At 39.3% G+C, this 16,035-nt stretch overlaps 1 protein-coding gene and 1 pseudogene across 1 annotated transcript in view; one reads left to right on the top strand and one right to left on the bottom strand.

The window, feature by feature from the left end:
* Gpr149 (G protein-coupled receptor 149) overlaps positions 1-10,131 on the top strand; it is a 72,517-nt gene extending 62,386 nt beyond the window's left edge. Inside the window, exon 4 of the mRNA XM_051198664.1 lies at positions 9,503-10,131. Coding sequence (XP_051054621.1) covers positions 9,503-10,072 — 570 coding nt within the window. The 3' untranslated portion in view covers positions 10,073-10,131. The remainder of the gene's footprint in view (positions 1-9,502) is intronic.
* Positions 10,132-13,848: 3,717 nt separating this feature from the next.
* Positions 13,849-14,451, bottom strand: LOC127232564 (histone H1.0-like; annotated as a pseudogene).
* Positions 14,452-16,035: the final 1,584 nt, after the last annotated feature.

Genomic DNA, 16,035 nt, shown 5'->3' with positions numbered 1-16,035 from the left:
CACACAGGTGCTGGGAACTGAATATAGGTCCTCAACAAAAGCAGTAAGCACTCTTAACCATGGGGCCACCCTCTAGCTCACAAAACCTGTATTTTTCACTACTAATATAGCTACTTTTTCCTTTATTTATTTTTTTTGGCATATATGTTTTAATCTATCTGTTTTAATGTATTCATCCCATTATAGCTGAAGTCTTTTAAAGACATTGCATAATGTAGTTACTTTTAATCCACTTGTCACTCTCTGGCTCTCTTGAGGGCTGTTTTAGTTCTTCCACACAGAGTACTTTGAAGGAATAGTCTCATATGGAGATAAAATGTAGACAAATCATTGAACTTTCTACATCTTCCTGAGCTCTATTTCCCAAGTCCTGATAAGAACTTAAAGTTTTGCCATAGAATTGTCTATGTATCCCTCAGTTCCTTGTCTGCCGCTTCCTGCATGAGCACTCAAGTTCAAGTCTTCTTTCTTCTGCACATACGATTTTAAACCAGCTCTTATTTGCTTTCCCTGGCACCTCACTCACTTTCTTTCAATCCATCTGTCCAACATTTGAGTAGCAAAGTTGAGAGAATCTGTAACACAAAATAAAATCCCAGAGACAGATATTAGGGTTCAAGCTTCAAGCTGAAGACCAGTGAAGCAAAGCAGCCAAGCCAGTAGCTCTTACCTCTGCCAAGCTAAATGAAAATCCTGTCTCCACAAATTCTTAGAGATAAAAGCTCTTAGTTCCTATCTCCTCCTCCTTTGATTTCTTTCTCCAACAAGCCATATCACTCCTGTCTCTACCTCCCTAGTGCTGGGATTAAAGGCATGTGATCCAGGTGCTGTTACTCTTCACTCTTGTGTAGGCCATAGTGGCCTTGAACTCAGAGAGATCCATCTGCCTATCTCCTGAGTCCGGGGATTATTAAAGGTGCGTGCCACTACTGCACAGCTTCTACAGCTAACTAATGTGGCTGCCTTTGCTTTCTGATACTCAAGGCTTTCTGATGCTTTATTAAATCATAAATAATACATCAGCACAAGGACCTGGAATCTGAGCTGAGTTTGGAGTGCAACCCCACCTTCCTATGTAACCTGAGTAAATGGATATAGCTCTGTAGACCTTGACATTTGTCTGTAAAATGTTAACAATTTCCCTATCTTCATGATTATCCTAAACTAAATTTCAAGTGTAAAGAGCCCGGTACTGTGTCTACACAGTGGATATTCTACATATCTTCATTCTCTTCTCCTTCAGAGTTATAGAAATAAAAGTCAGCATTTCCTCTTGCCTATGAGGCACAAAACTAAAAAGGTGATCTTGGTGTTGAGGGCTATTGGACCTGAATGTAACCTCTGTCAGCTTGGTTTCCTCTATTCATGGACCCACCTGTTTGTTATACTCCTGGAACACACTGTCCCCATTTTTTATTCCTATTAAAATAATCCATGCAGGGTCCATTTAAAAGCCTTTGTGTTACAGTTGCTTCTCTAAATACTCTTTTAGTTGCTAATGTGAAGAAATCCTTCTCCCTCGAATATGTAGATTATGCCCAAATTAGGAGAGTGAAATGTTAGCCTTGTTTACTTCAGGGTTGCAAGAAAATGGGCAGAGTGACATGTAAACAGAGTAACATGTTCCACTCTGCCTTGGAGTAGAAGAACACTAAGAACAAAGGGCATGAGATGGGTGATGTTGCACTTGATTTGTGATTTACACTTACTTGTGCTACCTCCCACAACTCAATTATATCATCTGTAAGTTTTTGATAATTAGGGCCTTCATTTTATCAAGTTAACATGAATATTAAGTGTGGAAATGAAAATACCCACCAGGAAGTGTGGTTCATGCTGAGCAGGATCAGTATTTGTCATAATGAGTATCAGTCTTCATGGTTAGATTTTCACCAGTAAGAAGTCCTGGGATGAGGAGATGGATCAGTGATTAAAATACTTGCTGTGCAAGCCTGAAACCTGAGTATGGAGAGCCAGAACCCACGTAAAAAGCTGTACTCAAAGACATTTGTAATCCCTAGTGCTCCCGGAGTAGGAGTAGGATTGCTGTGGCCAGCCAATGTAGTCAAAATAGTGAGGCTTCAATCCTGTCCAAAAAAAATGAAGGAAAAGTGGTTGAGAAAGATCTACTGCTGGCCTCCACCTGTGCACACATAAGCTGCCTTTGCCACACACACACACACACATCCAAGTTAAAAGAAAAAGAAAAGATATGAGGCACAGGCTGGGAGTCGGAGAGAAAACTTTGCCACACATCTTTTCATGTGAAAGTCTTTTATTAAAGGTCTTTATTTCCTTTCCCAGATTTTTCTTGTCTTGATCAGTTCTTGTGTGTCGTTATACTTTGGTTCACTAATCATACAAAGAGGACATGGTGGGACAAATGACCCGATGAGCTGAATATGTGAAACTATGTAGCCTTTGTAATGACTGAATTGCCCAAAAGCAATTTTCTTTTTAATTTTTAGTTTTCTCACTAGTTTCTTCCCCCCCCCTTTGGTTTTTATTGCCTAGATAGTGTGTCTATTCCATCTTCTCCAAATTGCTCTAAGTCTTGCTGGATTTATGCTCTTTAGTGTATATACTTTTAAAGGACAAAAGTCACTGAAAAGTAATCAAAATGAGAATTTTTTAAACTTGCCATTCACTTTGAAATTCAGGAGTTAATGGTACATTCCAGCTTCCAGTGCAGAGAGTTCATGACAAACTGTGGCCTTGGGTAAAATGATGATCCTTCCCGCTGTAATATGCCTTGCTTAAGTTGAATAATTCACACAAGCAACAGAAAGCTTTGCCTTGTTAGGATAATCATCTTGAGAGACTCTTTTTATATTATAATTTCACCCCGAATTCACCTAGCAGCTTACTGTGAAAAAATAAAAGGCATTCGGTATATCCAAGGTCATCAAGTTTGAATCAATTATCACAGATTATTTGTGCTAATGTGTTTACCGTGGCAAGCTCTCTTCTCCTGAAGTATTTGTGAGGGTTCAGAAATGCTTTTCATTAAAAAAAAAAAAAAAGAAAGAAAGAAAGAAAGAAAGAAAGAAAGAAAGAAATCTCCCAACCACCTACACTTCTGAGTATACTGAAATAATGGGCTATCATTATTCCCAGGCAAATGCTAAGTCGTTGACTTTAAAATGGAAAGCATAGATTATGAAATGAGTAGCCTCATGTTATTTAAATGGATTATTCTGATCGTGCAATAAAGTTGATGTCTAATTAAGTCCATACATTTTAGTTTTAGCAAAGAAAATGCTGGGAAGATTGCCCCATGCACTTATAACTGACACCTCTTACACAGCACAATCAAAAGGCAAAAATATATACTGAACAATAATACTACTTTGCTTTTAAGATGCAGTTACCCCATATTTTGTTATTGCTCTTGTTAATCTGTAGCTGTTTTGAGCCAGGGTCTTGCTTTGTAAACCACACTGACCTCATGGTCACGATCTTTATTCCTCTACCTTCTGAGTGCTGAGATTACAGGTCTGTGTCATCAGCCTCAGCTACCCTACTTATTTTGAAATGACACCTTAATCATATACAGTACCTGGTTTTCAACTGTCCATTAACATCTGGAATGAATTACTCTAGCTTTAATGTTTAGAATTTTACTACACTAGTATGTTTCCATATTTTTTTTTTGCTTATTCACAAGCTTATAAAATTTTCTTGTTACAAAGGAGAATTTTATTTAAAAAATATATTAAATAATAAATATAAGAAAATGATCAGATTTTCAATGCATCTTCCTTAAATAAAATATTACTTCTCTTGTCTTCTGTTTGTCTTTGCTGTTTTTATTATAGCAGCATTGTCTTGTCAGGTTTTACAATAGAACTCTTGCTTGATATAAAACCTTCTTTACTTTAAAGATGATTTTTAAAGATTTATGTGTCCAAATGTTTTGCCTGATATGTGTCTGTGCTCTATGTCCATGTCTGGTGCCCATCTGTGAAGGCCCAGGAGATAGCATCAAATCATATTCCCTTGGACTGGAGTTAGGGATGGATAGTTTTGAGTCACTATGCAGATGTTGGGAACCAAACCTGGGTCTTCTGTAAGAGCAGCAAGTGATCTTAACTGCTGAGCCTGAGCCATTTCTCTAGACTCTGGAATGGGAACTTTTACAAAACACATTTTGATTGGCAGAAGCTACCATGTTCTTAGTTTTACTTAGAATTCGTCCACCTTACTAGATTCTGTCATTAGTTCTCTCTTAGATTTGTTTTCTCTAGAATGTCTAGATAGGAAACACTTGCATTCATCAGTTAGTTGTTTATCCTTGTTCCTTCCTATTCAGTGTTTATGCTTCTTATTTCTTTTTCTGCATGGCCACCCAGCAAGGACCTTCAGAGCAGAGCTGGATATATTGGATGCCAGAAAGTTCCACCATCTTTGAAGATGTAGTCCTGATTTAGGAAGGTTTTCGGGTCTCTCTTTGCCATGCTTGATCCTAGGCTAAGTATCCCTTCCCACGATAGCCCTGAGTCCAACATTGGCTATCATATGTACTACTCTTGCTTACAAGATTGAATGGATCTGTAGTTCGTGTGCTCTTAAAGTGTGAGTGCTTCTTTACTCACTGTTGGAGACCAGCTAACCTGCCCTTCTACTATGTATTTTCACAGTAGTGCCCCAATGGAGTGGAATCTCATTGGACGTTTGACTTGTGCTGCTGTATGAGTGATGCTGAGCATCTTGCCATGTGCATTTCTGGACACATGTGCATCTTTAAAAAAAAAGAGAAAGAAAGAAAGGAAGGAAGGAAGGAAGGAAGGAAGGAAAGAAGGAAGGAAGAAAGGAAGAAAGGAAGAAAGGAAGGAAGGAAGAAAGAAACCCTGTTCAGGTTCTTTGCACATTAGTCAGGCTGATTTTTTTTTTATCTCTGTTTTTGCTCTTGTAGCTCTCAATTGTAGACTATCTATTAAAATAGAAATGTTTGAAAAATTGTTTTAATAACCCAGTACTTTGTGTGCTATTTCAGAAAAAAAAATCAGTCTTCATATTCAGCCACACTCTAGTAATATGTAATTCTCAAATGTCAGTTTGAATTGAGCGGTCCTCCGCTAACTCAATAACGACCATTCATATGGTGGTAAGGTTCATGCAGGGAAGCTAAAGACATCTGCAGTATGTCTTCCTGACAGAGCGGTGAAGAAAGGCTCCCAACCTCATTCACTTTAAATATTTTTGAAGATTTATCTTTATTTTGTATGTATGACTGCTTCCATGCATGTATGCATCATACCACATGTATCCCTGGTGCCCACAGAGGTCCATGGAACTGCAATTACATGCAGTTTTGAGCCTCCATGTGCTAGGAGCTAAACCTGGATCCTCTTTGAGAGCAGCAAGTGTTCTTAACCTCTTTAACTTTTATGATTGATTTTGGAGGTTTGGTGTCATGTGCTTACGGCATGGCTTGTGTACAGAGATTATAAAATGACTTACAGGAGGGGTATGTTTTCTCCATCCACTATGTGAGTTCCAGGGAGCAAACACAGGTCACTTGACTTGCAAGGTTAATGCCTTTATGTGTTGATCCATTGAACCCTCATCTGCTTCATATGAACTACTATCAGTGGTAGCATTGTTGCATGTGGAAATACAATTAAATGTCTCTTTATATAAGCATGCTTATATCAATTTGATCTGTTTGATAACTCAGTTTTCTCATGATTTTTGTTGTTTTAAATTAGTATAATACACAGCATTTTGGTGGTAAAATGTAAGATGTCAAATAAAATACCTTAGAAGTGATTTATTGAAGAAATAGGGTAGGGCATTTTTCTTATAATAAATCATAATTTAAAGGAATTCAGCTTTCAGATGAGCTACTTTTTAGAATACAAAAAAAAAGACAGGGAGCCATGTCTTTTATTTACTTATTATTTTTAAACATAATTGTTTATTGATTCTTTGGGACTTTCACATCTTGTACCCCAATCCTGCTCACCTCTCAGTCCCTTCATATCCTTCTCTCACCCCACAGCATCTCCCCAAAGAAAACCTCTCCCCCCCCAAATTCAATTAAAAACAAAACAAAACCCACCTCTCTCCTCCATCTTTCCAACACCTCTTATTTATCCTATTGGCATTGGGAGCTACAGTGTGTCACACAGTACACCCTTGTGTCCAATCAGCCCCACCCACAAAATGTTCATTGCAATGAGTCATTTGTGTTGATCAAGTCCTCTAGCACACCATTATTACTGGACCCACACTGAAACTTCTCTTGGATACCCTGCTTTGCCCTGAGTCATGGAGATATTGTAGTTATAATTCCTCAAGACCAGTATCTTCATGAACTCCAGCAGGTCATAGATGTGGTAGATGTTAGGGTGGATCAACCCTAGGCCTAGGATGTGAGTCAGAGTGGTAGCTGAGCTGGTTGGTCCCAGCCATTGGAAATGCCCCCCTCAGGTGTGGTTTGGAGTCAGTTCTTCTAGGCCTATGTCATAGGAGCCAGCTCTACCATGCCCCTGGTATGGAATCTGGCCATCTCTCCCAAGTGTGGGAGGCAACTCTCCCATGGGGGGTAGGGCCAGCTCTCTTGCTGCAGTATCCAAGGAAAGACAGAGCCAGCCATCTCAGAAACAGTGAAAGGTGTGTGGTTCAACATGACTCTCAGATTTCAACATGCATAGTTCCTATGACCAGTCACAGAAACACAGGCTATGGACATCATGTAAAATTGAGGATATTATTTGCCTCCATAAATAGCTAAATTGAATTTTACAGTGCAACTTTTCAAGATTCTAGGCCCACTAGAATGCAGACCCCTGAAGTTAGCATCCCAGGTACTTTTATGTAGAAACAGAAGTCAATATTCCTCCATCAAGAATAATTTATGCAGGAATGTCTCACATATCTTAGGCTTTATTTTTCATGGTCCTTAAATTTAAGGAAAAGTGGAGCATAAAACAACTCCAATGTCAAGGGCTTTGGGCTCTATCTACTTATTGAACTACTGGTGACTAACAGATGTGGGAGAGGAATGTATCTAATTGTTAATCTACTGGACGGATAGTTCCATACTCATGGTCTCACAGATGACCTTCAACACTAAAGGACACAAAACAAAGCCATAAATATGGGAAAGAGACTTGTGAGGAATAAAGGAGATTAACAACAGTGGGAGGGAACAAAGAGAGAGGAGACAGTAACAATATTTATTGTACCTATGTATGAAATTGTTAAATAACAAAATTATTAATGTTTAAAAAACAAAACATATTAATATTTAAAGGCAACTAAAAAAACCTACTCCCATGAAGTTTATAATTTATTCTCATTAAAAAGTCTCTAACTATGGGCTAGAGAAATAGCTCATCAGTTTAGAATACTTGCTGTTCTTGCAGAGGACTAGTATACAGTTCCTAGCATCCACAAAGCTTACACTAGGTGTAATCCTAGTTCTAGAATATTTGATACCCTCTTCTGGCTTCTTTAGGCACCAGACATTCTTATGATGTACATACACACACGTAAGCAAGTACTCATAAGATTAAAAAATTAATATTTTTTAAAAACACTGAAAAATGCTGAGCTATTTGAAATATTTGGTTACAATTTTTTGTCTAAATAGAAGAGAATCCACATTGTTCTCCAAGAGTGGGAATACAGCCCTGGGTTCATCCCTCCATTACAGTTTTCCTGGAAATTAGAAATGTTCTGGGATGTGAAACTTTTTCAATGCTAAAACTGAGATGGGCTCAGGAAAACTAAGAAGTCTGGCCATCTTGAACTGATAAAGCACACAGAAGCAAACCTAGAAATACAGCTAGGTAACTCCAGTCTTTTTCCATAGGTGCATGTATGAAATTATCTGTCAAGTTGGCCCCCCTCTTTTTTTGTTTTTCGAGACAGGGTTTCTTGTTGTGGCCAGTTTTCCCGACAGCCTTGTCCCAGAGCTTCGTCAGCCCCAAATGACACACAGACACACTGTATTAGATATAAAGCTGTTGGCCTGTGACTAGCATTTCTTATTGGCTAGCTCTGTCTTAAATATTAACCCATTTCTATCAATCTAAGTATTTCCACATAGTCTTATATTTCAGGAGAGAGGGTCCGGAGTTCTGCTCTCTCAAGTCTCTACATGTTGAATCTCTTCCTACCTCTCCTCGAATCCTCCTTGTCTCCTAATCCCGCTAATCTTGCTTTCCTATTCATTAACCAATAAGAGAAATATATTTACAGAATGACATCTCCCATCAGTTTCCCTGTATTGTTTTGGAGCCTGTCCTGGAACTAGCTCTGTAGACCAGGCTGACCTCAAACTCACAGAGATCCGCCTGTCTCTGCCTCCTGAGTCCTGGGATTAAAGGCTTGTGCCACCAACACCCAGCTGCCCCTCCCGTTTTTAATTTGCTTTTTTGTTTGCTTTTTTGTTTGTTTTTCATGACAGAGCTTCTCTGTGTAACAGCCCTAGCTGTACTGGAACTCACTCTGAAGACAAGGCTGGCCTTGAATTCACATTGATCCTCCTGCCTCTGCTTCCTGAGTACTGGGATTAAAGGCATGTACCACCACCGCCTGGTTCCTCCCCTTATTTTTATGGACTACAACATGCTTTAATTAGAGCAATGCATTTCAAACTTTACCATACAGTGGATTCAGCATGAGTCTTACTAAGTGACTTTCTTCTTGGCTAACTCCAGGGTAGAGCTTAGAAATCTGCTACCTCCTTCAAGCTCCTGGATAATGTTGATGTGATCTGTTGTGGAGAGTTCTGAGTATTTATATATTACCATGTCCTTCCAACATTAACATGGAAGCAGAAAAGGGGTCAGTTGAAAGTATGAAAGTGCAATAAAGATTATAGACCGTTTGAGGATCAGTTTTCTTTTTTTATTTAAGTGTTTCTCAATGATGCTTCATAGAAAGAGGTCTATACTTTGGGGAAGATATTTCTAGAGCAATAGGGTTCTCTATAATTGTGTTTATCTTAATGACTGTCTCTCAGTGGGAAGCAAATTCACTGGTGACAATTGGTTCCTCTTAGGAACTAACAGCTGAAATATCCTCTGCGTTTAATTTGCATCATAGCTTTGCAATAACCATTTTCTCTGTTAGATACACCAATGAGAAGAAACTGCATGCTGACAACACAATCTCCATTTTTGATGATCTATGTACGCTTTGAAATTTAACTGAATAAGTAGGAGAAACATAAAAGAAATTCCACACTGCAAATATGCATTTAATTTATGCCCAAGTCCTACCCTTGGAAAGGAACCTGCATCTTATTGCTTCCGATCAGTGCAATCATTTCTCTTTCAACTCTGGAAATACCTTTTGCCTTCTCTTAAGTGACTGCACTCTTTTAGGTATATTTGATTTCAGAGAAACTCAGTGACAGAAGCAAAATCTCATTAATCTGTAAATAGTTTCCAGGGAAATCAGAAGTAGAAAACTTAACATTCTGTTGCATAAAATGAATTTCTATATGTTGATTTCAATAATATAACCATTTTGTTTCTGTCCCCAGCGTTCCAGTGGGCTGGCTATTCCTTTATGTGCATTCCAGGGAACCGTGTCTCTCCAAGCACCTACTGGGAAAACCCTCTCTCTTTCTACTTATGAGGTCAGTGCAGAAGGGCAAAAGATAACCCCGGCCTCTAAGAAAATAGAAGTCTATCGATCGAAAAGTGTTGGCCATGAACCGAACTCAGAGGAGTCTCCCTCCACGTTTGCGGACACCAGTGTGAAAATACACTTGGAGGTTCTTGAAATCTGTGACAACGATGAGGCATTGGACACTGTGTCCATCATCAGCAACATCAGCCAGTCTTCTACGAAAGTCAGGTCTCCTTCTTTGCGCTACTCGCGGAAGGAAAACAGATTCGTTTCCTGCGATTTAGGAGAAACTGCCTCATACTCCCTGTTCTTACCCACAAGTGATCCTGATGGTGACATCAACATCTCCATTCCAGACACTGTAGAGGCACACAGACAGAACAGTAAGCGGCAGCATCAGGACAGGGAAGGCTACCAGGAAGAGATCCAGCTGTTAAACAAAGCCTACAGGAAAAGAGAGGCACAAAGTGAAGGTAATTAGTGAATTCCTGCTCTAACATGGCCAGAACAGTTCTGCAGCCTGGAACTGCAAAACTTGCCCTAGTGTTGAGACGAATTTCCCACTCTCTTCTAATCATAGGCTTACATAAGCTTTCCTGCTTATTATTTTTTGGGAGTGACTTGCTATAGCTCATACATAAAGTGCATTCTGTGCACTACTTACAGATCATACACTGTGGTAATTGAACAACATAGTCTAGTTTTTCTAAACCAAATCTTGACCTAGTTTGCTAATATTTTTCTTATTTAGGAAAAGAATATGCTTTTCTTGTGCATGGGTTTCTGCATACATACTGCTTTTTATTACAAGAGATGTTGTAGAAATAGGAAAAAAATATGCACCAAAATTCTAAGTTGTATTTGAATACATATTTACCTACATGTGTCTAGCCAAACAAGTATCTTTCAGTTGCTGCTTTAGCCCTTCAGTGGCCTAGGATTTTTTTCCTGTGTCTTGAGGCAAATTAGCTTCTAACATGGACATTTAGAAATATGTGTAGCCCTGGCCTCTTGTTATTTCATTTGTTGTTATAAAAATATGAGTAATTTTGTGAGTAGTCCTGTTTGTGTTTCTTGAATATATCAGAAGTGTTTCTTTCCCTTTCCAGGGTATGAAGATCATTCTTAAATATTCTGTATATTGAAGTGGCATTTGAAGTAATCTTTAACTCAAACATCTCTGGGAAAAGCTTCTTGTTGGGTTTCTTTTCCCCCAACAAATAACTGGGATGTGCTTTATTTGTACTCACCTGTTGCATAATATTAGTTGAAGATGTGCTACATTTGTTTATGCTGTGAAACATTTGATTAATGATGCAAAGATGTGTTGTATTCTTTCCTGTTCCATTTGTTTAACTCTGTGAAACTTTTGTTACTTTGCCTGTCTAAAACACCTGAATGGTCTAATAAAGAGCTGAAGGTTAATAGCTAGGCAGGAGAAAGGATAGGCAGGGCTAGCAGGCAGAGAGAATAAATAGGAGAAATCTTGGAAGAGATCAAGGAATAAGAAAAGGAGGAGGAGAGTAGTACATCAATGACCAGCCACCCAGCTACACAGCAAGCTACTGAGTAAGATGTATAAACAGGTATATATATATATAAAGGTAAAGGCCCAGAGGCAAAAGATAGATGGGATAATTAGTTTTAAAAAGTTGGCTAGAAAGAAGCCAAGCTAAGGCTGGACATTTTTTAAGTAATAATAAGTCTCCAAATGTGATTATTTAACAGCTTGGAGGCAGGACCCCCCCCCCAAAAGAGTAAAAACAACACTCATGATCTGTCCAATCTGTTGATTCTGGGGCTGTGGCAAAGTGTCATATGATGGAATGCTACAGGGCAGAACACAATCTCTCACCTTTTGAGAGCAAATGAAAGGGACCAAGGTGTTTCATAATCTCTTTTAGAACATGTTCCCCTGACCTAAAGGCATTCCTACTTGGCCCCACCTCCATTTACCCTTCTCCTGGGACAATGACTTGTGACATTAACCTGTGGGTCTAAATTATAGCCAGTCATAATCATATCTGTTATGATAAAGCGTGAGGAGAACCTTGGCGAATCCCATGGCAGGCAAGGGTGACGGAGGTGGAGGGACAAACATACCAGGCAGACAGAGCTTAGTGAGAAGTTTTATTAGAAAGTCAAAGGGAAAAGAGAGAAAAGTGGTAAAGAGACACCCAGAGAGAGGTCAGGAACAGTCCTGTCTGCCCCAGGGGGACAGCGGGAAAGAGGGGAGGGAAAGAACATAAGTAGGAAGGGAAATTTCTTTTAAAGGGGTCCTTTGCACCTGCGTGCAAACTTGCTTTGCCATTCTGGAAGCATAAAAAAAAATTTTTTTTTAAGATTAAGAACCTTAAGATTTCTTCCCTAAAGGCAATCAATCTATTATCTCAAACATGTACTTCATTAGAGAAATACAGGCAAGATTAATTTTTCCAAATCACTTTATCAGCACGCCACCGATGTATATTTCAACAACTCTGAGCTTTTAAAAATTATTTTATTCTAATCTTTCTATATACATACTAAATATGTTACCTAAATATTTATTAATTTACAAAGTCATTGTTGTATTATGTGCTCTGAGATTGTATAAGCCTATATGGCACGAATGTATATTATTTACAGATTAATTATATTGGTTTCTGTTTCATTATACTGCATCAAAAGTCTTAGGATTTACTTCACCTGTGCTTTTATATTGTTTTGTTCTCTGGAGAGTATTTGTCATCAAGAAAAGACACTTGGAAAATGAGTACCTCTAAATAAATAAGTGGTGACTGTGACAGCTCATGCCTTTAATCTCCAGCATTTGGGAGAAACCAGAGGAGAGGTGCAAATTTGATCAAGCCCGTACTCTGCAGAGAGTTTCAGGCACCTAGACTATTGAGTAAGACCCTGCCTAAAATATTAATTAGTTACTATTTTATTGTCAGAACAATCATAAAATCCTAATGAAATGATCTCAATGATCTTTTTCCACCTCTCATAACTACTCAATATCTCATTGTCTAAATTTAAGAAACTTATGTTTTTAGAGCAAGCCTATAACAAGGCATAGCATATAAATTTAAACTCACAGAAATTTTTTTTCCAGTTTTATTATTTTAAAGTTTAAAGTTATAACCACAGCAACTTTTTCCCGGCAATTATAACAATTGTTTAAAAGGGGGAAAAGGGCTAAAGTTTCCTATTATTTTATTAAAATAAGAGAAAGACAACTGTACAGGTTTTTTTTCTCCCAGCGCCCAAAGTGAGACTAAGTACTAGTCTTAGATATGGATGTATACATAACACATAAGCACACAACCCTGGCTCTCTAAAGATACCTAGCAAATTCAAATCAACCTTATTGTCCACTCCCTGCCACTCCTCCTCCTCAGCTACTTAGAAAAGATTCAAAAAGTAAAAGCAATTGGAGGGGTTTCATGTGGCAGTTGATTGAAGAGAAGCCACACCAAGCAAAGCCACATCTTATACAGGAAGGAAAAAGGAAGGAACAAGACCTCCTAGGACACAACTCATCAATCGTGTGGGAAAAAAAAAAAAAAAAAAAACAAGCTTCCATGGGCACACTTGGCTGACTCCCCCACCCTCCCACTAAGTCCACTCCCATTTAACAAGAGACTGCTGAAAAGCACCCCCCCCTTTTCCCCAATGGCTAGATCCTGATTGTAAGAAGCAATGGTTTTTCTAACCAGCTGTCACTTGGACCCCTTTCCCCTTCTAGACAATGGGGAGACACTAGGGCATAAGTGAAAAGGAAACCCCAGGTCCCCAACTGCTCACCACTGCTGAGGGCAGCCCAGGGATTTTCCTCCCTCCCTGGCAGCTAGGTGGGGTGTCACCCTCTGCTCTGCACCAACAGTTTTGAAGCTCTCACAAGGGATAGATGAGCAACTTAAAGCCTTAAAAAGGCAAACTTCAGTTCCTAGGTCCCCTCATCTAGCCAGAACTTTATCAGTTCCATTTGCTTTCATAGTAAACAAACCACCCAATGAAACACATATCCCAACCCCATAAGGTTAAATATCAAATCAAGAAAAAAGGTACATCTTCATCATTACAAAGATAATATCTGAGGCTGTCTTTGCACAATGGGTTAAGGAAAAGAGAGTCGTTCCACAATGTCTGTCAGAGGAATCCAAACTATCCTTTCTGTAAAGTCAGAATAGAATAGGGCAAAGGGTTGCAGATGAGATCAAGAGAGAAATGTATTTACAGAAAACAGGAGGAAGAGTGTCACAGCAGAAATTATCACTTCTTGCTGGCCCTCCTGGCACTGGACTTGGCTTTGGGCTTCACAGGTTTGGCCTTCTTGGGTTTGGTTGTCTTGACCGGCTTGGCTTTGACAATCTTGGTTTTTTTTTTTTTTTTTTTTTTTTTTTTTTTGCTTTCTTGGGCGTGGCAGCCAGCTTCTTGGCCTTCTTGACAGGGGTGCCTTTGGGTTTCTTGCTTGGGGCTTTGGCGGCAGCCTTCTTGGGTTTGTCTGCCTTCTTTGGAGTGTCCACTTTCTTGACTTCCTTCTTGGTCTTCTTGAAAGCCACCAACCTCTTGGGCTCTTCACCCTTGGCCAGCCTGTAAGAGCCCGAGGCACTCACCCCTCTGGTTTGCTTGAGTACACCGGTGGTCACCAGGCGCTTGATGGACAACTTGATCTGGGAGTCGGCGTTCTCACCCACCTTGTAGTGGCTCTTGATATACTTTTGGATGGACTGGTGCGAGGACCCAGTACTGTTTTTCTCTGCCTGGATGGCAGCCACGATCATATCTGGATACTTGGGATTGTCCTGTGAACTTCTTGGAGGCCTTGTCCCGTTTGGGCTTCGCTGCAGGGGTGGGTGTGGAGTTCTAGGTCATGGTGGCCGGCCTGCTCCTGCAGTTGAAGGAGCCTTTCTAAGGCCAGCCCCTCATAGGTGGCTGTGCACAACCCGACTCAGGATTTGTTCTCCTGCTCGACTAGCAGGCCAGACAAAAATGTGGCTGCGGAGATGCAGGTGACACGTGGCTCCTGTTATCCCTGGAGAAATTTTTATTACAAATATATTTTACTTTTTTAAAAACAAGTTTTATCAAAAACTGTTTTTGAGAGCTATTGAACACAGTGGCAGTTGGGCATATCTGTCTGCTTAGCATGCAGCAGGATTGGTAGAATCTTTCCCAGTATGTGTCATTCCCTACTCCCTGGAGTTTGAGGCCAACCTTGTTATACATGAGATCCTGTGTACAAAGAAAGAAGTTTTCCTAAGAAAGAAAAACTGAGATGGGTGTGGTGACACGCCCCTTTAATCCCAAAATGCCAGAGGCAGAATTGGAGGCCAGCCTGTTCTACAAAGCAAGTACCAGGCCAGCCAGGGCTACATAATGAAACCCTGTCCTCAAAATAGAAGAAGAAGAAGCAATGAAGGAGAGCGAGCAAGCAAGATCAAACAGAGCATTCCAACGGTGCTTCAGAAGAGACTTTTTTTTTTTTTTTTTTTTTTGCTAAATCTAGACGTCTAGTTTTCTTAAGGAGAAGGGCTTACATCCATCTTAAATATAATTTCTGGCTATATGGATATTTTAAAAAGAACACAATAAAGATTTGAATGTACACAAATCCTTTTGATAGGATGGAGCCTTTAATGAGATGTTAGAAATCAAGGCTTAGAAGATTAGAAGACAGTAATATCTGGATGTGTTATTATCTTCCATTTTCTTTTCAACGGATAAACTAGGCTGGGAGAACCAAAAAGTAAAAAATAAAGTATAACCCTATTTAGCTATCCTTGTTTCTTACAAGGGCTATACTTTATACACTCTCTGTATTAAAGAGTACTGGGGTTAATCATCTGAGACGTAATTTAAAAGGCTAATAGGAATGTTAAAAATTCGTCACACATGGGCTGGAGAGGTGGCTCAGTGATTAAGCGCACTGACTGCTTTTGCAGAGACCTGGGTTGAATTCTCAGCACCCACACCCGATTCCAGAGGACCTGATGCTGTCTGTCTTTTGGCTTCTTCAGACACGGCTTGCACATGTGGTACAGAGCTATACATGACAGCAAAACACCTATACACAACAAATTTAAAAGTAAAGTATAACAGCATTCTGAGCCATCTGTATTGAATTGATAAAAAAAAAAAAAACAAAGCACAAATTGGGACACGAAGAAGCATAAATATCATCTGTAAATCCTTGTAACAAGAGGGAAGATGTAATTACATACGAAGAAGCATAAATATCACCTGCAAATCCTTGTAACAAGAGGGAAGATGTAATTACATACACCTTCTCAAGTTTATTTACTCTTTAGTGATTCTAACCATGAGCCCTGTATGACTCCTCTTTTAACACAGGAAATATCTTGATATTTTGTACTATATCTAAATGTCTTAAGTTATCCTTGTAAGATAAAGTTGTAAATTTCTCAATATTAATGGATACTAAGTTAGGCATAGTTT

The sequence above is a fragment of the Phodopus roborovskii genome, unplaced genomic scaffold (assembly GCF_943737965.1).
Source record: "Phodopus roborovskii unplaced genomic scaffold, PHOROB, whole genome shotgun sequence".
NCBI lineage: Eukaryota > Metazoa > Chordata > Mammalia > Rodentia > Cricetidae > Phodopus > Phodopus roborovskii.
This window is presented reverse-complemented; position numbering and strand designations above follow the sequence as displayed.